Source organism: Pinus tabuliformis, chromosome Q, assembly GCF_031772625.1.
Source record: "Pinus tabuliformis cultivar Carrire ecotype Pingquan chromosome Q, CPIR1, whole genome shotgun sequence".
Taxonomy (NCBI): domain Eukaryota; kingdom Viridiplantae; phylum Streptophyta; class Pinopsida; order Pinales; family Pinaceae; genus Pinus; species Pinus tabuliformis.
The window spans coordinates 1,020,856,713-1,020,880,483 of NC_142296.1; the positions used below are offsets into that span (position 1 = coordinate 1,020,856,713).

General features: G+C 37.2%; 1 protein-coding gene across 4 annotated transcripts in view; it reads left to right on the forward strand.

The window, feature by feature from the left end:
• Positions 1 to 23,479, forward strand: part of LOC149222965 (uncharacterized) — a 380,581-nt gene extending 357,102 nt beyond the window's left edge. For 2 of the 4 annotated variants that reach the window (XM_089385693.1, XM_089385686.1), the window contains exon 12: positions 17,085 to 17,479. In XM_089385693.1, the coding sequence (XP_089241819.1) occupies positions 17,085 to 17,094 (10 nt within the window). In that variant the 3' untranslated portion in view covers positions 17,095 to 17,479. Of the gene's footprint in view, positions 1 to 17,084; positions 17,480 to 23,280 lie in introns of those variants that run through there. The other 2 variants (XM_089385694.1, XM_089385687.1) reach the window with 2 other exon arrangements.
• Positions 23,480 to 23,771: the final 292 nt, after the last annotated feature.

Consider the following 23,771-nt stretch of genomic DNA (forward strand, 5'->3'; position numbering starts at 1 on the left):
CCATATCGTAGAACTTGATACCCCTGATGAAGCAATGAAACAACTCAATAAAAATTTTGGAATTAAAAATGAAATTAGAGCCCATCAACTCGAAAATGAGTTTCTTACATTGGACCCCAATAATTTTTCTTCCATTAAAGATTTTTTGTCCAAGTTCAAGACCCTTAGATTTCTCTTGGAAGGTGTTAAGGTTAAGAAAGAAGACGATAACTTTATCTATTCCATTCTTACTAAGTTGGGACTAGCCTACTCTGTGTTTGTTTCCACCTTCCATTCTACTAGAGAAGCCTTTATTTCTCAAGAACAAGACTACAAGTCCCCCTCTTTTGATGTCTTTGTGATTTTTTAATAAGAAAGCAAGAAAAAATCTTACATCTTAGTATTCTTAATCTTTGAAACTCTTCTAAGAAAGCCTTAGCCACCCAGTAGCAACAAAGTTCAAAGAATTCTAAGAAGCAGCGTCCTAAAAAGAATGGTCCTAAACCAACCAAGGGTCCTAAGCACTTTCAGTCTCAAAATGAAAAATCAATTCAACAAAATGATAAGGAAAAAAAAACAAAGGGAAGAATACTGATAGACATTGCAACTTTTGTAATCGAGATGACCACTTAGAATCCAAATGCTTTAAGAAGATGGAAGCCTTGGAAGCAACAATGAAGATGCATAACATCCATTTGGAGCACTCTTCAAATTCAAATTCATCTTCAAGAATAACACTTTCTGCATGTCGTTGTCAAGCATCTCGGTCTGGTTATGCACTAAATGTATCTTCTTCTTCTCATTCTCATGAGTGACTCATTGATTCTGGAGCTTCAAAACACATGGCCAAAAACTAAACCATGTTTTCTTCTTTAAATGATTGTACCACCAAAAATATATATGTTGGTGATGATAGATCTCTTAGTGTTGTAGGGACTAGCACTATTCATCTAGAAAATGGTCAATTTGATGATGTATTATATGTTCCAACCTTATCCTACAACCTTCTATCTGTATTTTAGATAACTCATTCAGGTGAAGATAAAACGTTGAATTTTCACCTCACGGTGTTGTAATTAAGGACCAGATCCTAGACAGATTTTAGCTACTGGAATTGTTGATGATTCTATAAGGTTGTATAAGTTTAACAAATTTGGGTCATCAAGTCTTCCCTTGGTATTTGTAGCTCATAATGATGAAGTGAGCAAACTTTGGCATGAACGATTTGGTCACTTAAGCTATCGCTCCCTTCAAAATCTATGTAAAGAAAATATGCTGACAAGTCTTCCTATGGTATCTTGCAGATGTTATAGAAATTTTTGTGCCTTACAGCTATAAGCATGAAATGTCCATAATTCAAGGGATCCAAAGTCCCTAAAGATGTTGTTACAGCTCCTAAAGGAACAAGGTCAACCAATGACAGCTTCTCCCAGAAGTTCTCCACCAAAAAACCACTCATAAATAGTCAATTCAGGATCAATTCAGAGGCTCCACTAGCTGCCTGCGTTGAAATGCAGAGTCTACACTGGCTAGGTGCACTGCAACGCAGGTGGAAGCACTACCAGGGTGCGCTGAGCGGGAAATGACAAATGGCAAGCTCATTCAACGAGGTGGAAAGACCCTGGAAGCTTCCAAAATCTTCTCCAATGACACTTGCCTCAATGAATTCGACTAAGTGATGAGTAAGAGGTTCTTGACCTCCAAGTGGAAGCAAGAACTGACAGAGGGAAGCCACAAGTCAAAACATAAGCTGACTCATCCTCTCTGCTTACATCTATATATGGATCTCTCACCGAGAGGTTCAAAAGGCTGGAATTTTGTACTTTGCAGAGAATTGCTGTTGGTTTGAGATTGAGATTAGTACATTGGGTGATTTATGCTTTGTTGGAGGAGAGGAAGGGATTCCTTTGTTGGGAGGTAGATGCTGGATCGAAACTCACTTGGTTGTATCTCCTCTTGGACTTTATTATCATATAAATAAACTATTTGAGTTTCTCCTACATGCTGTGTACCAATGATGTTTTGTTATGCTTACATGTTTAGCTTAATCTGATTTTGGGCTTTTTATGAATGTATATCTGTATCTTCGTGTAGTTTCTCTCTCTTGTGATCTTGCAGGAATTCGGTGAAGCTGGGCCGGTGAAGGAGCAGGAAGCTGGGAGCTACTGAAGAGAGGAGTGATTTGGGTCGACAAACTAGCGGAAGACACAGGTTAGTTAGATCCTTCTTCCTCATTTACATTTCGTAAAGAAGAATACTCAATTAGTTTACTTCGTTTGTTGCTAAGGCACTATCACACCTTAGAGTGGGATAGGGGCATTCCAAATTGGATACTTTTCCCAACAACAAATTGGCGACTCCGCTGGGGAAAGTATCTTGTTAGTTTATTTGTGTTTCTATTATTGTTCTTCTCATAAACTCAGGAGTGTCGAATCGAAATGCATTTGCCATTTTCAAATGCAAAGTAGAGATCTGCCATTCTAGTCCCCTCACTGGGCCTGTTTTTATGATCTGAACAAACTGATCCACAAGTGCTCTAACAACCCTTTGTGATAGATCTTAGTCCTCCTTTAAATCATCCTCCTAATTGTACCTAATTGATAGCTTTGATCCGGCCAAAAACTGTAGATTAAACTGCAAACCGTAACCCAGAACCCAGAAACAACTCTCGTTTCTGCTTCAGCGCAGACTCTGTGAAGAGGTTCTGCATTTCAACGCAGGTCCCGTGAAGGCTACCTGCGCTGAAGTTCAGTTTCTCTGTGCTGAGGGTGCGCTGATCAACCTTTGCCTTGTGCAGCTGTGGTTCCCTGCTTCCTTTTGCTTAGTTTTATCTCTGTTTTGCAGCCTGTTATTAGTCAGTGTACCTATCTGAAACCCCTTTTCTTTGCCTCAATTCCGCCTCAGTTGTATAAAGAAACTGTATTTGTTCTTTGTGTATTTGTTACATCATTTGCAGTTTCCCATTACAAAAGTAAACTAGTCATACTGTCGCCCTTAGATCTAGACCTGTCGTAAGTGTCGTTTTGATCTTAGGAGTAAGTTTGTTTGCTGTTCACAGTTGATTGAGCTTTTACTTTTGTCGTTTGGTTTGAATTTATGCATTTCTAGTGTCGAAACAAGTAAATCATAAAGTGTCGTAATCGTCTTTTTGATTTTGAAAAAGGAACTTGTTTATGTTTTCACTTGAAATCAAATTCAAATTTGTACAACAACTTTCTTTTTAGGCATCAATATTAAGAAAGCGAAAACAAATACATGCATTTGTGCATTTGCATTTTGATAGTTTGCATGCTTTGATTTAGGAAAAATGCATTACAGTGTGCTCTATTCTCTTTGAGAAAAGATTGTGTCTTTCTTTTCCCCTTGTAGCTAGGATTTTCATTGTTGAAAAGATATAAAAGCTTGCTTATCATCTTTAGACTGCATTTAGGAATTGTATCATACATCTCGTGGTGACCCAAAAAGGCAAACTTCTAAGAAAGATCAACCTAAAATAAATTGAATGAACTTAACAACGCTTTGTAACTTAACGCACAACATAGAGGTCTAGGCTAGAGACGTGTTCCGGCGTCGTAAAACCTGGTGACTGTCGATCTCGCTGATGGTTGGGTGATTCCTCCTGAGGGACGATAGTGCCAGTACGGATTGTGCTCCCACGTACCGTCGAGTATATATTGGGAGACCCCTATAGGCATAAAACCTTTATCCTTAGGAAGCCGTGTCGGCCGCCCTACTGATCGCAATGCACTGAACACAGCATTCGGGAAGATTGACCGCCCGTACCTTAAAAAGTATTCTGCGGTTTTGCGAAAAGTTTGGCACACCCTCTACCTAGAACTCCAGAGTAGTTCCTTTTGGCCTTTTTCAGACTCTATAACGGAAAAGGTCCATCCGAGCATTTGTCACTTCGGGCTCGTTAAAACATCGAAGGAGACTAGAGTCATCTTTAGCTTTTTCTCGACTCTTTAAAACTGAAAAAGCAAGTTGTGTAAAAAGCGTCATTAAAATTTATTTTAAACGGAACAATCACCCCTTTTTCCTGCGTTGATATTTAGGTTGAGAAAAATGGAGCCCACCAACCAAGGAATTCCCCTTGGTGGAAATCCTAGTCCCTTCTCCTCTTGGGGAGATGTTGGTGCGCCCCATATGGCCACATTGTCGCTTCCAGGACTGACAATTGGCTTGCCGGTCTGGCTCTTCTCAACCAATGTCGTTCAGAACACCACTATTCCTGAACAATCGAATCAACAGTTAGACCAGTCAAGGGTTGCCCACCAGCCTTCTACTTCCTCTAATTCTTCCTCTCCTCCTTCCTCTTTGCTTGACGGAACTGGTAAAACAAAAAACCAAGTTCCTAAGGAGAAGAAGGAAAAGAAGAAGAAAGAGAAGAAGAAGAAGGAGCCAAAAGCGACTGGGGGCAAACAAGTGTCGTTTGACAAAAATCCACACACAGCACTGACTAGGCCTAAATCGCCATGTGTCATATGCAAGGGAGACCACTTCCACAGAGATTGTCCCTGCATCCCTCAGATACTAAGGGACTGGTCTCCCCGTTTGCACAATCCGGTGGCATCAACCTCTGATAGCCATGTTGAATGCATACCGTCAACTAGCGAAAGTGAAGTCCTTGGACAAAAAGGGAGAGCTAGATCTCCCTGTAGACTGTGCGAAGGCGATCACGCCATCCACCGTTGTCCCTTCTTAGACGAAGCGAAAAGAGTTTTGGATGACTGTCCGGTTTCACCGTTACGACTTCCTCCTGGATATAAAAAACTCTTGCCGAGTCCTTCGTTAGTTGAAAATCCAGCTGGCCCGCTCAAGTGGTCAGCTGAAGCGCCGGTCATTGAAGATGAACCAGCTGAATCCATACCCGACGAAAGTCAAAAGGTCGAGGCGGCAGTTGACCCGGTCTTGCCTTCAGAGGATTTATCTTCGAATGATACAGTCACTGAAGAGGATAAAGATGACACCATCCAAATTCTCTTCATCAACATGGACTCCGACGAGCACGGGGGCACTCCCCCCATTCCTTTATCGCAGGAAGGAAGTTCGTCAGAGCAATACCCGACCGTTTACTCGGTCCCACCACCAAGCAACCTAGTTGTCTCCTCCGACTGGAACCAACTAGGCAGACCTCGTTTGCCAGCAAGCATACCATTCAGAATTATCGTCCAAATATACAGAATGGTGATGGCTGGCACCATCATTGATGAAGGGGCATCTATGAGTATCCTTTCCTCCACTGCTTGGAAAGTGCTTGGTTCGCCAGCGCTTTTGCCTGAAATGAGAAATCTGACAGGCTTTGATAAAGGAACCAATCGACCTTTAGGGATCCTCCCCAATGTGCCTATCACATTGAAAGGGAAGACCGTTCAAATGAACGTGATGGTCGTTCAAGGACCCTTGGATTATAACCTACTCCTTGGACGAGACTATATATATTGCATGGGAGCCATCGTCTCCTCACTCTTTAGAGTAATGTGTTTTCCGCACGAAGGAAGAGTGGTCAAGCTCGTGGACCAGCTTTCATTTCCCGGATCACGCATCGCAAATAGTCATATACCATCCCTAAATGGTCTCTTCACGTGAGAAATGTCTCAACCCACGGTCCGTCCTCCCGATGAGCGCGAGTAATTCGGAAGGATATGGCTGGAACCCAGGGGGCATGCGTCTTGGTCTGCTTCGGTAGGAAAACTTTGGGTATAGGGTAGGTTTCGCGGGAGAATATGACTAGTTTGTACCCCGTCCGTCTTGGAAGAGGGGTTATTCTAGAATAAGATTCTTTTGTCAAAGTTATGTGTTTGGCGCTCGTTGTCACTCACCTTTGTCTATCTCGGTAGACACCACCGAAGAAATGTTTTGTTTGAAAGATTAACGAGACAATCTTTGGGTAACCTGAAAGAGGTAGGCCTCTCCCGGTAAAACAAATGCTTTATTGGACTAAGAAGGGGTAACTTTGAAATCGTACTTTATGCCTGGGGGCATGCAAACCTTTTTGAGTGCAAGCAAGGGGCGGCTATTTATTTTTTTAAATTTTTAGGTCCTCCCTTGAAACCTGTAGGTCTAACCCTTTAAACTCGTAGGATTAGTCGTTTCCGAACTTGCATAACGAAAGGATGTGGGGCATAGCTTTGTAAGGCACAAGCTCCATAAAAAATGTCATCTTACATGAGACATTCTTATCATATGACTGGATAATCGAGCAGTTTTAGCACATAGTTCATGCTCGTTAAAGAATAAACATAAGATCGAGCAGTTTTAGCACATAGTTCATGCTCGTTAAAAAATAAACATAAGACCGAGCAGTGCTTTTCCGTGTTTAAGCTCGTTAAAAAATGAACTACCCTCGGGTAAATAACCACCGTGAATGTAACATTATCAGCCATTAAATCCTTGGTCGTGTTTCCACTGTCACCTCCACTTTTCATTTGGCCGATCGTTCACCTCCATATGATTATTTACCCATTTTGAGGAACAGATCGAAGAGTGATTTCACTAGCCATCCTTGTGACACTGTCGTGATTGGAAAATTCCAACCCTTACCTGGAATCAGCTGCTAACCCGTTTTATCACTCGTTCCTCAAAAGATGAGTCTTCTTTAAGCTCTTTTCATCTGACTCGTAAAATATGAAAAGATTGCCGAGTTTTGGCCTTCCAGCTCGTTAAAGCGACCGGAAGTGCTATCCCTCCTCTAGATTTTAATCTTTTTGGACCTGAGGGATTATTGCACAAAAAGATCGAGCGCTTGTTTTGTTCGGCTCGTTAAAACTATCGAAAACTCATCCCTTCTGTATTGTTTTATACTTTTTCGGACTTAAGGGATTAGATGACGAAAAAGGACTTTCGGAGTTGACTTTACGTACCTTTTTAGACTCTCTAAAAATGAAAAGGACCGAGTTATCTTTGTCGTTAGACTCGTTAAAAACATTAAATAACGACAAACTTGTCTTTAGACGAGAACGAGTTTCACTATCGCTAGGCTCGTTAAAACATAGCGATGGGTTTGCCCGAAGGGCAAATTATAGAACAAGCATATGTTATCCTCCTCAAGCTTGACAAAAATAAAGAGGTACTGGTCAGCAATGACTGGGGAAAAATTGGGAAGAAACTCAAAGAACTTTATTGGTAGCAAGTCGCTCTTGAACATGACACTTCCACTCCGTGCCTGAGTCGGGTTGGGTTGTTTCATTCACCGGTCACATCGCCATGGTCTCGCCATACCATCCACCTTTGGGGTAAATGCTAACAATCCATCACACAAGTGTCGCCGACATGTTCAAGGGAAGTCATCCAGAGAAGTCAACCGTGTCCCATCCACTACCATACATTATCCTTCATTCTTTCATGACCGCCACCCTGAACCATATATCATCAGATCGTTTTCACCTCCATCAAAATCATTTGCTCCGTTCCGTGTCACTGATGTGGGATACATCAAGGCCCTCCTTTGACGGATGGCTTCTTGTCGACATCAGCTCATTATCCAAGAAGTTGATCTAGGAACAACCCCTTCAGTACTTTGAAGCTTGCATGCCTCAATGGCAAGTTTCTCACTTCCAGCGACAGGTATACATCAATGACCTTCGACCGAAAGATTTTGCGTGGTGTTCGACGCCAAGTCCTTTATTCACGCCACGTGAATTGTACTGCAGTACCTTGAGGGTCATTATCATTATCGGTGATTCCTCTCGCGCTTGTTAATGGTTTACCTTATTGACCGGTAATCAAGCGATGTCTTTCCATGTTCGACTTCAGAACATTTCTCATATGGATCGACTTGTACTTAGAGTGAAGATCGAACGAGTTTGAAGACCCCGGATCTAGTTTCATCCATCCGGGCTGCGATATATATTCAGGAAAAATAAAGACATTGACATGTACAACATTGCAGCACAGACCATCATCCTACCAAAGGATGATGATTTCAGCAGGATCATCAGTCTATCATCAGACGATTGTCTGTCCTATGTACACAGAAATGAATTTATAAAGTTGAGCATGGGAATGCCCGCCTCAGCTAGATCATGAAAACAGTATGAAAAATAATGTATTGTATTGTATCTTATTACAGGTCTCCTCCCAGCATTGAATGAACTTCGGATCCTCCTAATAAAGCATTTCACCCGATAAACGGCCTCATACTTTAGGGGGCAACTGTTATAGACATTTTTGTGCCTTACAGCTATAAGCATGAAATGTCCATAATTCAAGGGATCCAAAGTCCCTAAAGATGTTGTTACAGCTCCTAAAGGAACAAGGTCAACCAATGACAGCTTCTCCTAGAAGTTCTCCACCGAAAAACCACTCAGAAATAGTCAATTCAGGATCAATTCAGAGGCTCCACTAGCTGCCTGCGTTGAAATGCAGAGTCTACACTGGCTAGGTGCACTGCAACGCAGGTGGAAGCACTACCAGGGTGCGTTGAGCGGGAAATGACAAATGGCAAGCTCATTCAATGAGGTGGAAAGACCCTGGAAGCTTTCAGAATCTTCTCCAATGACACTTGCCTCAATGAATTCGACTAAGTGATGAGTAAGAGGTTCTCAACCTCCAAGTGGAAGCAAGAACTGACAGAGGGAAGCCACAAGTCAAAACATAAGCTGACTCATCCTCTCTGCTTACATCTATATATGGAACTCTCACCCAGAGGTTCAAAAGGTTGGAATTTTGTACTTTGCAGAGAATTGTTGTTGGTTTGAGATTGAGATTAGTACATTGGGTGATTTATGCTTTGTTGGAGGAGAGGAAGGGATTCCTTTGCTGGGAGGTAGATGCTGGATTGGAACTCACTTGGTTGTATCTCCTCTTGGACTTTATTATCATATCAATAAACTATTTGAGTTTCTCCTACATGCTGTGTACCAATGATGTTTTGTTATGCTTACATGTTTAGCTTAATCTGATCTTGAGCTTTTTATGAATGTATATCTGTATCTTCGTGTAGTTTCTCTCTCTTGTGATCTTGCAGGAATTCGGTGAAGCTGGGTCGGTGAAGGAGCAGGAAGCTGGGAGCTACTGAAGAGAGGAGTGATTTGGGTCGACAAACTAGCGGAAGACACAGGTTAGTTAGATCCTTCTTCCTCATTTACATTTCATAAAGAAGAATACTCAATTAGTTTACTTCGTTTGTTTCTAAGGCACTATCACACCTTAGAGTGGGATAGGGGCATTCCAAATTGGATACTTTTCCCAACAACAGCAGAGATGGTGTTTGCTCCGGATGTGTACTCAGAAAATATCATCGGGATAGTTTTGAAAAACGTGCATCTTGGCACGCCTCAACCCCTTTACAGCTTGTGCATAGTGATTTATGTGGTCCACTTCTAGTTGTTTCATTCTCTGGCTACAAGTATTTCTTAACTTTCATTGATGATTTCTCTAGATGCACTTGGGTATACTTGTTAAAACTCAAGAGTGAAGTATTTAACATGTTCTTGGCCTTTAAGCTAAGACATCAAATTCTTAAGCTAAGATCTGATAATGGCGGAGAATATGTTAACAACAAATTCATCAAATTTTGCACTGAGCATGGAATTCAAATGCAACATACTGTTCCATATACTCCATAAAAAAATAGTGTAGCTAAAAGGAAGAATCGCACCATAAAGGAATTGACTAATTGTATGCTTCAATCTAAAGGACTTAGTCTTAATTTTTGGGCAAAAGCAATTAACTGTGCAAATTACATAGTAAACCACACTCCTACTAAGGTTTTAAAGTATATCACTCTAGAAGAAGCATGGAGCTCAATTAAACCAGATGTAATTCACTTTCGTGTTTTTGGAAGTGAAGCATGGGTCCATATTCTAGATGAGAAAGATAAAGCCTTAGAAACTAAGAGAGAAAAATTTATTTTTGTTGGATATTCTGAATATGTCAAAGGATATACACTTCTTCCACCTAAATATAAAAAGTTTATCATTAGAAGAGATGTAAAGTTTGCTGAAAATATATCGGCCTACGAGCCTAGTTTTGTGGATATGCCACCTCTCTCTATCCCTTCTACTTCTGAAAATATTTCTTCTTTAGATGATGACAAGCGGGGATGACAATCCTCCCCCACCTTCTCGGGATCCTCCCTTAGCTCCTCAGGTTCCAAAATGGGTCTGCACTACTTGGATGCAGCAGGTGCTCTTGCAGGTGATCCTATAGATCAGCGTCACACACGTTCTCAGTTTGATAGAGCCTCTTCTTTACTGGCTCAAGCTTCAACGAATTATGATCCTGACACCTTTGTAGAAGCTTCAGGCCATCCAGATTGGGATGCAACTATGAATGAAGAATATCATTCATTATTGGCAAATGATACACAGGATCTTGTTCCTCTTCCAAAGGGACGAAAACTTGTTAGATGCAAATGGGTTTACAAAACCAAGTTTGGACTAGATGAAAAATTTGATAAACATAAAGCTCGTCTTGTTGTTAAGGGTTTTTCACAAGTTGAAGGCACTGAAGATACTGAAACCTTCTCCCCTGTTACCAAAACAAACTCTATCTGCCTTGTTCTTTCCCTTGCTGCCTCTTTCAAATGGGAAGTCCATTAGATGGATGTTAAATCTTCCTTCTTGCATGGAGACTTGCATGAAGAAATCTATATGGAACAACCTGTTCGCTTTATACAAACAAACTCCAGCCTTGTATGTCGACTTAAGAAATCCCTTTATGGTCTCAAGCAAGCCCCTCGGGCTTGGTATGCCAAAATGGATAACTTTCTTTTAAATGCTGGCTTTTCTAGGTGTCATTCTAACAATACTGTCTACACCAAGAGGTGGGTAAGTCTCTTATTATTCTTGTTCTTTATGTTGATGATCTTATCCTTACTGGTAGTGATCTCAACCTTATAAACCATGTGAAGTCCAACCATAAAAACCAGTTTAAAATGACAGACTTAGGACACTTGCATTATTTTCTTGGTCTTCAAGTCTTGCAATCCAAGGAAGGTATTTCCCTTTCCTAGTCCAAGTATGCATGTGATCTTCTACGCCACTTTCACATGGAAGACTGTAAGCCAGCACCTTCTCCCTTTCAGTCTAGAGCCAAACTTTTAGTCACTTGTACTTCCCCTTAAGTTGATGCTACATTATATCATCAGCTTGTAAGAAACCTTTTGTATCTCATCCATACCCGTCCTAACCTTTCCTTTGTCGTTGGCCTTATTGCTCGATTTATGCCAAAACCACATGAAATTCATTGGAAAGAAGCTAAAGGAATACTTCATTATGTTCGAGGTATAATTCAGTTTGGGATTCATTATAGTGCAGAAGCATCTCCTTTATTGGTTGGTTTCACTGATTCTGATTGTGCTGGTGACCCTAATGATTAGAAGTCTACTACAGGTTATGTCTTCACTAATGGTTCTCGACTTATTACATGGGCTTACAAGAAACAAAGTATCATTTCTCTTTCTTCAGCAGAAGCAGAGTGTCTTGGCACCGTGGAAGCTAGTAAGGAAGCCCCGTGGCTTTGTCAAATCCTATCAAAGTTTGGCTTTTAGCAGCAGTGTTCGACTACACTTTGGTGTGATAATCAAAGTTCCTTTCAACAATGCAAAGATCCAGTCCAACATCAGCACAGCAAACACATTGAACTACACATGAACTTCATCAGAAAGCTCATTCATGACCATGTTCTTGAAGTGCAATATTGTTCAACCGACGATCAAGTTGCAGACATCTTTACAAAGACTCTCACAGAGGCAAAGTTCACTAAACTTCGATTTATGGTTGGAGTTCAGGAATTTGTCACTAAGGGGGGATACCTTAATGCCTCCCTCCTCTTATTGTGTCATATTTGTACATCCTTCAATCCTATCCCAAGTTGTTCTTAAGGGGGGATGTTAGGATATTTTGACACATAGGAAATAGTTAAGTATAGCTTGGTCTAGTGTAAAGCTAGGTAAAGTGTGTTTTTTTACTATGTACTTTTGTAACTTACAATCTGATGGTCACGATATGTTCTATACATGAAGTGATTTGACGATTCATTCTCTCCTCGGTATTACCGACACTTGATCGTGGCTTAACACCTGATTTGTCCATGATCTCTATTTAAAGAGCATAGAGGGTCATTTGTAAGGTGTCCGTTCATGAGAGAAGCTTATGTAAATTTTCTTTCTTTTACATTAATAAATTTCCTGAAGTGGCCGCATTGGCTCAGGTCGTGGACTGTTTCCCTCTTTGAGGGTTTTAACCACGTCGAGAATACTGGTGTATTGATCTGTGATCTGTTTGTGAGTGGTGTCCTTCAGTGTTCTATTTGAGGAACTTACCCTATAAATTCCTACAAAGAGGAGGAAGGTTCCTCCTTGATAGTAACCCTTCGTTCAGTTTTTAGTTTTCCTTTTTTGGCTAATAAATTAGCCTCAAATTTAAGGGAATTAGCTTGCATTTCCTCTAATGTAGTAGGGTCTCTCTCTCAGTTGATATGCCATATCCACATCAAATCCTTCAGGGAAATGGATAAGGGCCAAGCCCGGTGGAGGTTTAATAGCAGCTGGAATTGTGTTATAAACTTTATTAAACCTATCACAATATTCTTCCATGGTTTCATTAGGCACTCTTTTTAAGTTTTTATATTCATTCAGAATCTAAAGGGGATTCTTTTTTGTTTCCCACCTATTTAAGAAAGCCTAATGAAAGGCATCAAGATTAGCTATACTAGTTGCTGTTAAATTTTTAAACCATTTTCTTACCTCTCCACCCAAACTTTGGGAAAAAAGTCTCATTTTTACATCGCTTTCATCCACTTCCTGAAGATCAAAGAAATCAATCATTTTGTCTACATGTTGTTGTGCAATGATGGCACCACTGGCATCAAATTGAGGAATTCTGGTTTGATAATCTTGGGGCATAGGATGCAATTTCCCAGGTAAGACCAAGAGAGTGTAACGAGCTACCATGTTGGGTTGAATAATATGTGAGCTTATGGGAGGTACAAATGTAGGAGTCCTTAAAATAGGTTGGGTCACTATCCGTAATATTGTCGGAGAAGTAGTGGAGATTATGGAAGAAGCAGGACTAATTGATGCAGGATGAACAAATTGAGAGGAAATGGAAGATGTTGCAACAATCAGGGCAGAAAGTTCAACAGATTGTTGAACACAGGCTTCATGTGCAACACGATATAATTCTGATACCAGGTCTTGTAACTTGTTGAAATTTTGGAGGACTTGCTGATCAAAATCTGGTTCCACAGATGACCTTCAGATATATAGACTATGTTCAAATGGTAAGTCAAATTGAATATCCTGTATAGTGACAAATTTCTCTGGGAGAGAGTTTTCCCTAGGTAGGGGACTATTACTTCCTTGACTTTCAACTAAACTTCTTTTTCTAATCAATTTTTCAGGGTCATCTAAGATCTTGGGGGGTTTTGGATCAGGATGTGATCTAGTGTGAACTCTTTTTGGAGCCAGATCTTTAATATTAAACACACAACTCAATTATTTACATAGTTTACAACCTCTAAACATTTATTTCTGAAATTTGAACCATTACTTTTCCTGAAATAAAGTTTTTTGAACTAGGGAAATGAATCTTTAGAAATGAAAGTTTGTTCTTCCCCAATATGGTTGCCACTATGTTATCACTCTGTAATTTCTGAGGTTGGAAGTTTGATCTAGCCCTGCCAGCTTCAAAGAGGGATCTCTCTATCAAATTTAGATTTGTTTGATTTCGAATCTTAGGCAACTTATAAAGGTTTAAGGTTTGGTTTATAAATTGGTTTGAATTGTATGGTTGATTGGTGTCTAGATTACCATTGGGCTATGGAGTCTATGACTTAAAAGATGGATATGTTTCAGTATTTTGTAGATATATTTCACAGGGCAAGGTAGCCAAACTAATTGGATTCTTTAATTTTAAATGAAGTGAATAAGAAGAAGAGAAAGGATTTCCATTAAGTAAAGAGCAATTAAGAATTATTTTACTTAATATCAGTTGAAAATATTAAAATTATTCAAAGCCAGAATCAGAGTGTACATCAAAACAAATTTTGTTCTTTAACTTTCTATTAAATAATTTAGATTAAGAAACACATAAGTGTGGTAAACAAATAATTATAAACACATAAAACGATAGAGGAACTTCACCAACGATTTGACACAAGAATCTTGTGAAAGAGATTTTGTATTACTGATAAGTCCAATGAGGCTCGAAAAATATACAATAGCTTTCTTAGATACAAAAACCAACCACTAATACTTCAAAAGGAGAAGTATTTATAAGTTTATTTACAAAATATCTTGTCATAATTGAACAAGATGTAATTTAGGAATTTCTTAATTTACAAAAATATAGGAAAACTTGAACTACTTGGGTTGTTGGCACTATAGTTGTGGAAGTTTTTGTTGATGTGGCCTTTGACTTTTGTTGCGTTGTTTGTCCTGTTGCTGGAGAAGAATTGACTTTTTACTCAAGTAACTCACATAATTTTTCCCACCTTTCTTCACTTGGAATTGACAATTTGAGTAACCTCCTGTAAATTTCATCTACCTCTGTATATTTGGCAAAGGTGGGCTTAGTGATAAAAATGTATTTGATTTCACGCTGGATGTAGAAATCAAATTCCAATGCCTGTAAGAAGGCTTTCCCTGTTATAGTCCCCTTTATTCCTGCAAATTTGGTACTGTCTCTGGTAATAGCCATCAATTTCTGGCTGTAATCAGGCAATGTCATTAACATGTCATTCAATAACAACAAACTTGGAAGTCCTTTTTGATTGAGGACCTTAAACTTGTTGAAGAATCTTTGGACACTAGTCTCCAGAACCTGACACTTTTTTTTTAGCTGCAACATAAGATTTATTTTGGTTAATAATTTCTTAATTTCCAATATGGTCTCAGTTTTGTCTTCTATTTCTAGTTCTTCCAACTCATATTTGTTTTTAGAATTCAGAAATTTGATGAGCTTTGTGGCTTTAGTTGGCTTGTCTCCCAGTTTTTTCCTAATTTCTTGAATGGCTTCTTTGGATTTTTGAATCAACTCCTTCTTTAAAAAATAATATGTATTAATGGCCAAATCTTTGTTATTGATTGGTTGATATCTATCCATATATTCTCCTTAGCCTGAGATAAGGTATGAGCCATGGAAGATTCCTTTTCCATTTGTTGTATCCTTTGCATCAATCTTTGGGATTTCTACATCTCTGTCAATTTAGAATTCTCAATTGTTTCTTTATGTTCCTGTAGAATCTTGACCCATGCTTGTAGTTTCTTGATTTCCTCCCCTTGTAAAGACATGTCTTCCATGGATTTTACCAGTTTATTTGGGTCATCAAAAGTTTGTGCAGGGGGTACTGTAGGTGTAGAAATTCTTACTGTAGTTGTTGTAGCTGCTACTGTTGTATTCGATGTAGAAGCTCTTGTTTGCACTATTGTTGCAAGAGGTACTTCATCAAGTGGGATTATAGCTAGTTGTGCATTATGTTCTCCCTTTGATCAGCTTGTCCATTTCTACTTCCATGTCCCTTATCTGTGCATTTTGCTCCATAATTAATCTGAGCATATATTCTTTTTGGCTCTCTGTCTCCCCTACTTCTTTTGCTTGTGGATCCTCGGTTGCTGACATTTTTAATTGTTTTCTGAGTGCTACTATGTCAACATTCTTCTTCTTGACTATTTCTTCTGTTGCCTTAACATTACTTGGGTCATATCCTATCTTAATGACCAAGTCTTCCAAGGATTTTATCTTATTATATTTTTCTAAAGAAGAAGCATTTTCAAGTTTTAATTGGGATTGAATATTAGTGAGGGACACCTGCAATTTGGAAGCAGTCATTGCAGTACTTGTCAATGTAGAATAGATCATCTCCCCAGTCTTCTTGTGCATGTCCATTTGATCCACAGGATGGACATCCTTTGTATCAAATTCAAATGTAGTTTTCTTGTAGTCTGTTGTAGATTTAGGGTGGAGGACCTATGCCTGCAAGAATGCCATCTGCATTCTTCCCTTCTCAGTGTCGAAGGATGACAAGAGCCTATGTTGTGTAGAAGAAGTTTGTTTATGAAATTGGTCATAAGTGTTGACCTTGAGAAGCTCATTCCTACATTTTATTTCCTTAAACTTGTCAAAGATACTTGTTTCCCTTTGACCTTGGATTAATTTTAATGTCTGAGTTGTATATAGATTCTCTTGTGAAACTAAAGAGAATGGAGATCCTGTAAATATATTATCTCTTGCTGGAAAATGTGGAGTCTTGAGTACTATAGGAGCTTGCCCTACTCCTTTTGAAAAATCTATCTTAGGATTTGTCCTTGCTTTCTTGGTGTAAATTTTAAATTCTTTGGTTGAAACCTCTATGAATGAAGGAAAGTCTTCTTCCCTTGGTATTTTCTCTGCTTTTTCCTGAGGTATGAGAGTTTGTGAAGTAACAACAGACAACAGTTGCTCCTCTGCCTCCTATAGAGTATTTTCTTCCCACTCATCTTGGTTCATGTATTTCTCAATCTTAGGCATCTGAGTGTGAACATATGGAGTAGTTTTTTGTTCCACTATTAATTTAGAGATCATACCAAATGGTTCATATGACCAAGTGCAACTCAAGGGAAAATTCATTTGTTTTAGGAGGATGTCTGCCTCCTCTCTTGCTTTCCTGTTGTTAAAAATAAATGGTCCTATTTGAGCCTTTATCCTGAATTGTGATTTCTTTTTAGCTAACACAAAATGGACTTCATCTGAGTATATCATCTACTTGATGTATTCTAAAGCAAACATCCACATTGGGAATGTATTCTAAAGAAAACATCCACATTGGGAGATACCTGGATAGTTTATAAAGTGGTAGCTTGCACCCATATACTCTTATTTCAGTGTAATTATGGTATAAATACCAGTCACCTATTCTGACCTGCTCACTTAGGTATATGTTGGGCCTTGAAATTGTCATTCACTTGCATTACATTTTCACTTATATTTCCATATTGTTACTTTTTCTCTACTTCTATTTCATTACATTTACCTTACCATTATCATTATTGGGTGACAATGTATGTTTTTCCAAACTTTATTAATTCTTAGCATTTTTAAGTGAATTTATGGTTAAAAATTAGAAAATGATGTGCATATGCTTATACCTAACAAGTGGGATGAGATTGTTGACATGTGTAGGTCAAAATGAAGCTTTTAAAAAACCCTTATGTGGCCTCCTAAGGCCAAATTCGAATTTGAATGGAGAAGATCATGGGATCATGAGGATATGTGTCTCATTTCCTATTTGTGTTGAAACTCTAAAAATATATGTGTCTCATTTCTTATTTGTGTTGAAACTCTAAAAAGATATGTGTATCATTTCCTATTTGTGTTGAAACTCTAAAAAGACGTGTATTATAATTTCCTATTTTGATTATAACTCTATAGATATAGGGAGAGATTCATGGACTCTTATTAATGAGATAGCTTCTCATCTTTTTGTATAAATAGGGGAAGTTTTCTCCTATCATTTTTATGTGTAAAATTGGAGTTATGCTCGAGCTTTGAATACAGAATTAGATTGTGGCAGCTTACTCATGAATGTTCCTTCATTTTGACTTGGTTTTGCTTATGTATGGAGCACCTCGATTTACCATATCTCACACTTTTAGATCAACTACCTAAAATGTGTGAGATTTAATTGTTTTTATAGATTAAAGTTCATTTTCTTTCTTAATATTAGTTTTATAATGATTGTGTAATATTTTCTTTTCTAAAAACATTTCAATAGGAAAGATTTATTTATTTTGCAATTGGATTAAGTTTGAGGCAAGAGCTCACAGTAATTTAGTTTCCTTTCATGTTCTATTATTTACTTTCTTAGATCAAACTATCAATTCATTGTATAATTGAATAAAAGATCAGGCCAAGAAGGTGACTTCAAATTGGGTGATTGAATGTTCAACCTATGCAAGCATTGAGCTTTACTTTTTCGTGCTTTTAAATTTGCTTTTAAGATCCTCATTTAGTTGCATTAACTGATATTCCTAAAGATCATTCTAAGAAATTGATTTAATCATATTTCAAGATTGAATAGTTGGATATTTAATACATGCAATTACTGAGTTATTTTCTACACACTTTACTTACTTTTCTAGGACATTAGAAGTTAAGGTATAGATAGTTGCTTACACATCATCTCAAGAAGGCAACACTTCATAATTGAATACTGGAGTAACTAAGTATACATTAGTTGTTTTTTTGCTTACATGCTTTGAAATGCTTTCTTAGATTAAAACTTCAATTCCTACAAGTGTGATTGCACGTGCTATATTTTTTTTTGAATCTGTTTTCTTTCTTTTCGCTACTTGATTTCACAGGTTATTTGAATTTCATTTTCAATTTGATTTCATATATTAAATGAATTGGTTTTCATTATTTTGTAGTTAGATTGATTTAAACTGAAAGACAATTTCTAGCACATCAGTGCACGCATGCTTCACAAGTTTACGAAACCCTGGGGTTGACAAATTAAATGACATGAAAGCACTTTGCCCCAACATTTTGGTGATGTTGCCAAGGAAGTGTGCATAGGAACTAGCATTCAGTTTAGAGTGTATTTTATTTGTTTTTGTTTTTACTAACCATTTATGGACAAAGAGTCTAGAATGCCACCCAAAGATTACATTGAGGAATGGTATCAAAAAACGGTTACGCAACAATATTCATCAATTTTTCAAGAGATCCTTGCGACAAATCGAAAGGTCAAATCGATTTCACATATCCTTACAAACAATCAGGTACCATTTTCAAGTTTGGATATGAGAATTTAAAAAATTCTAATCCGTAAATGACTTCATTGGAAGCATGAATATACTTAAAAAATAAAAAAATAGTTTTTAAATAGATAGGAAAAAAAATTATAGTTTTTAGGATAAATTTGATGTTTTGTGGTGCAGTAAAAACCACCCATCTACTAACCCTTGGCAGGAAAGATTTGTAATAAAACAATTGATTGAAAACAAGGAGTGCAAGTGAAGATCACGAACGATAATTTAAGGTATGAGATTAATCCTTTTCATTTCTTTTTTGCAAAATTTACAGAGGAATCGATTGATAAAATCTTGACTATGCTAACAATATAAAAAAAAAAAGTTAAAAAATCTCAAGTATGCTCTCCTTTTGCACTTTGTGTGACTTGGAGGATCAAAAAAAATAATTGTTTTGTTAGTATATCATAAAACATTATTTAGCTAAAGAATGCAATTCTGCATTTAATTTCTGTTTTCATGATTCGATTTAATTTAATTTAATTTTTCAATAAACTTTAAAATTTAAAATAAAAATAAAAAATCCAAATTCATTTTCTTTATTAATAAATTGTTTTGTTTAAATGAAATATATATGTATATATTTTTAATTTTTTTTAAATGTAACATATATAATTTTTAAAACAAAACATTTAAAAAAATATGTTGGTCAACGTTATGAAAAAGTTCAAAGCATAAAATAAAATGAGATTAGAACTCCAAACGAATAAGCTGGAAACAACATTTAAATGGCCTTGTTTTGTGTGCTAGTCGGGCTTTGGCCTTCAAATTTGCATCAACTTGTAAATTTGTTCCTAACACTTTTGCAATTGTGATGAAAATATGTTGGGATAAAATCAACTGAATTATTCAAAATGATCACTGATCTTCATGTTCCTCAGTGTATACTACTTACAGGCTTTGCTGTGAAGGTTGTTTCTCCAGTATGAAACACAAACACTTAGCTTGAATTCTATTGCATTTGCCTTAGCACGTGTGATTGTTCTTATTACTTCACAGGTTCTAATTGAAATGGATCTTGTGTTGCCGAGTTTCATAAGGCTTACATCTTTACTGTTCCAAAATATATTCCATATTCAACGAGTGTTGAAGTCTGAACATCAAGTGTCTTTACTGGCTCTATAAAGGCATTAATGTGCATGCACATAGGCTGGATTGAACTGAGCAAAAGCTCGTGATAATCATCTCTCTGCAGATCAAAGAGATCATCAACAACGTTCTTAGATAGAAGAGTGTAGAATAAGGAAGAAGCTGCAATTGAAGAAGTAGAGAGGAAAACCAAGGGAGACGAAAAATTTGCTCAGAAACTACAATGAAACTGGAGGCATAATCATTTGACAAATCCGAAATTGATTTTTGCAGAAAATGTAATTGCCAGAAAGTGTAACTGTCTTGACACCCAATTTTAAAACGAATTTTCTGGGTAAACTGAGGCAAATTAGAAAAGACTGAGACATGGGTTTTCTCCGGAACAGGGGCAATTAGGTAACCCGTGAGAGATTTTCTGGATTTCGCAATCGTTTAGGAGAATTTCAAGGTTCTTTAGAGCCTTATTTTCTAGATTGCGTGAGAAAAATGGATTTTCGGATTTAATGCACAGTTGCGGCCATGATCTGATTTCTCTGATCTTCAGGAGAAATATCCGCCCAGATCCAATTTCCCTGGCTAAATTCCAGCTTGAAATAGTTGGAGAAAACGCTTTGAGTTTGGGTGCCCCAATCGCTTGTGCCAAGTCATCCACTATGCGTTGGCCTTGTTAATTTCCTCTGTTGAAGGAGCCACCATGAGAGAGAATGAGAAGGGATTTCAAGAGATCGAATAACAATTCAGTGATATTCACTATTTGATACCTCATGCAGTTAAAGAATGAAGGAATAACTGATAAGAAGGCCGATTCTATTTCATTACAGCCTCAATACACATTTGAACATAAGAAAGAACAGGGATTCTCTAAAGCAACAATAACGCCTTCCTGTTTTGATCATCCAAGTATCCTGGTTTCATTATCTCGACGTTGTATTTTGAAGGGGACGGTATGTGAGAGGAACCAGTTCTCTTGTATCAAGTACTATGGAAGTTTTGATGTATCCCTTGGAAGGTTCTTGCAGGATAAATTATCTAACCAGATTTCCAGCGCGCAGATGCACATAGCCTTTGCCTTTGCTAGTGGTTTCGTAACCCTTGCTTATGTTGATTGGGTTTTATTGGGTTAATAGCTTTTTGTTAAACATGTTTTTATACAAGAATGATCATGTTTCTTTGAGTCTTGCAGGTACAAAAGACGAAGGCATTACAAAAGGAAAATCTTATGCCATGGCTCAGTCAAAGAAGATTGACAAGATTTTCTAGATGCAGGAAGGGCGCAATTCTGTAGCTGAAAAACCTCATGACAATTTTCACTGTTTCAACCAAATTTCAAATCGACCTAACTTTCTCATACGACATCAAATTTCAATGATTCAAACATCATTGGAAAGATATCAACGAGATCTACATAATGAGAAAGTTATCATCTGAGTTTGAACATAAAAAGAATGAATAAATTGCTGACAAGACACAACAGGTAACATGAGGCACTAGTTTCGATACAAAAAAAATAAAAAAAATTATTTGGTTTTATTTCGTGAATTTGTTTTATTAGTACCAATTCTCAGTTTTTTTTTTGTGTAAATGTCATTAATAGAGAAGATTGATCACCTCTCTCTTTTGATAATCTTACATTCCATTGCAAAAGAAGTACTAGTTTTTCTTACAAGTTCCATGAGGAAGAATAGATTACCATAACCAAACAATGTCTTTCACAAAGACCATATTTATTTCAAAACAACATGATCAAAACAACATCAAAGATGAAACATCAAAAGCATGAGCATATGATGTCAGATTAGATGCAACACTTGAGAGCTTTCAGATGCCAGTCTCACTATTTCATTCCTTCTTTTTCAGTCAATAAAACCTTTATCTCATTTTCATTCACTGTTTATTTTCTTTCACAATCATTTTTCCTTCCTTGCTTTCACTAACTTATAACCCACAAATAAAAGCAAGAAGCTCACCTACATGCTTATTGCCCATTGTCATCTTCCATTTTCATTTTTCCTTTCCTGTCCTTTTCATTTCGCAAATAAACCCTGCTTCAATGCAAATTATTGAGTCCATAGTCCTTTGAGTCTAAAATCCTTGCAAAAAAACACCTTGAGGCTTGCATGCCTTAATGGCAAGTCCTCATGTCGATGAACAATGGGAATACATTAATGTCCCTTGTTCATCAGATCTTCTAGGTACTCGACAACAACAAAATTATTCGTACCTAGCAAGATGTGTTTGGGCATCTTGACTCTCATTGTCATCAATGGTGAGAGTTCTTGTGTTGACTAGTGGCATCCATTAATGGCCACTAAGTCAACAATTTCCTACTATGTTCGAAATCAGAACATCTATTCACATAGCAGGAATTGTGCTAATGAGTTTTGAAGACATGAAGACTGTCATTTTCAGTGTTTTGGAGCAAATGTAGAAGACATGCAACTGTGGAATAAGCTAACCGCTGCAGAATCAAATAACAACTGCGGAATCAGATGGCAGCAACAGAATCAATACCATTCCATAGTAGATTCAACAAGTTTTGATTAAAGGAATAAAAAGTCATTTTGACTCTTTTCTCCATGACTTGTCCAGCCACTTGAAGAAGATTATGATCAGAATTTTGCAGCCACCACACATTCAGCTCATCCATTTTAAAAGGGTAAGTTAAGGTATGTCATTTTCTAACTTTTTACCATAGAATTCCTTGAAAAGATAGAATGATAATTTTTGGAAAAAGACTCTCATTTTTCTCATTTCATAAAATTGTCAATACCATTAGTTGGGGAGGTAATACATTCATATTCATATTTTTCCATGTTCACATCACATTCAGAAGCCCACACACTTTCAAAAAGATACTAACTATTACATTATTATTATGAGCATACAATGGATTTTCAAAAGTACTTCAAAAGATAATTGGATACAAACACAATCATGGTTGTCACACAAGAACCACCCATGATGCAATCCAATAAAGATATACTTTGCAACAATAATCAAATTATCATTATGCAAAGTTCAAAGATCAAAATTGAATGCAACAACAAAATATGGTTGTAACACAAGAACCAACCATGTTGCAATTCAACTAAAAGACTTTGTAGAAGTTTGAAGTTATCAAATGATATCATGCAAAGTTAAGCGAAAGCTCAAGGATAAAAAAGAATTAATGTAATAGAGCATGAGAACATGCAATAGCTTCAGTTAGGGGGTATGTTGGGCCTTGAAATTGTCATTCACTTCCATTACATTTTCACTTATATTTCCATATTGTCACTTTCACTCCACCTCTATTTGATTACATTTACCTTCATTTCGTTACATTTACGTTACCATTATCATTATTGGGTCACATTTATGTTTTTCCAAAATTTATTAATTTTTAGCATTTTTAAGTGAATTTATGGTTAAAAATTAGAAAATAATGTGCATATGCTTATACCTAACAAGTCGGATGAGATTGTTGACATGTGTAGGTCATAAGGAAGTTTCTAAAAAACCTTTATGTGGCGTCCTAAGGCCAAATTCGAATTTGAATGGAGAAGATCATGGGATCATGAAGATATGTGTTTCATTTCCTATTTGTATTGAAACTCTAAGAAGACATGTGTCTTATCATTTTCTATTTTGATTGTAACTCTATAAATATAGGGAAAAATTAATAGACTCTCATTAATGAGATAGCTTCTCATGTTTTTGTATAAATAGGGGAAGTTTTCTCCTATCATGTTTATGTGTAAAATTGGAGTTATGCTCAAGCTTTGAATACAAAATTAGATTGTGGCACCTTAATCATGAATGTTCTTTCATTTTGACTTGGTTTTACTTACACATGGAGTATCTTGATTTACCATCTCTCACACTTTTAGATCAACTACCTAAAATGTGTGAGATTTAAGTGCTTTTATAGATTAATGTTCATTTGCTTTCTTAGTATTAGTTTTAGAATGTCTATGTAATTTTTGCT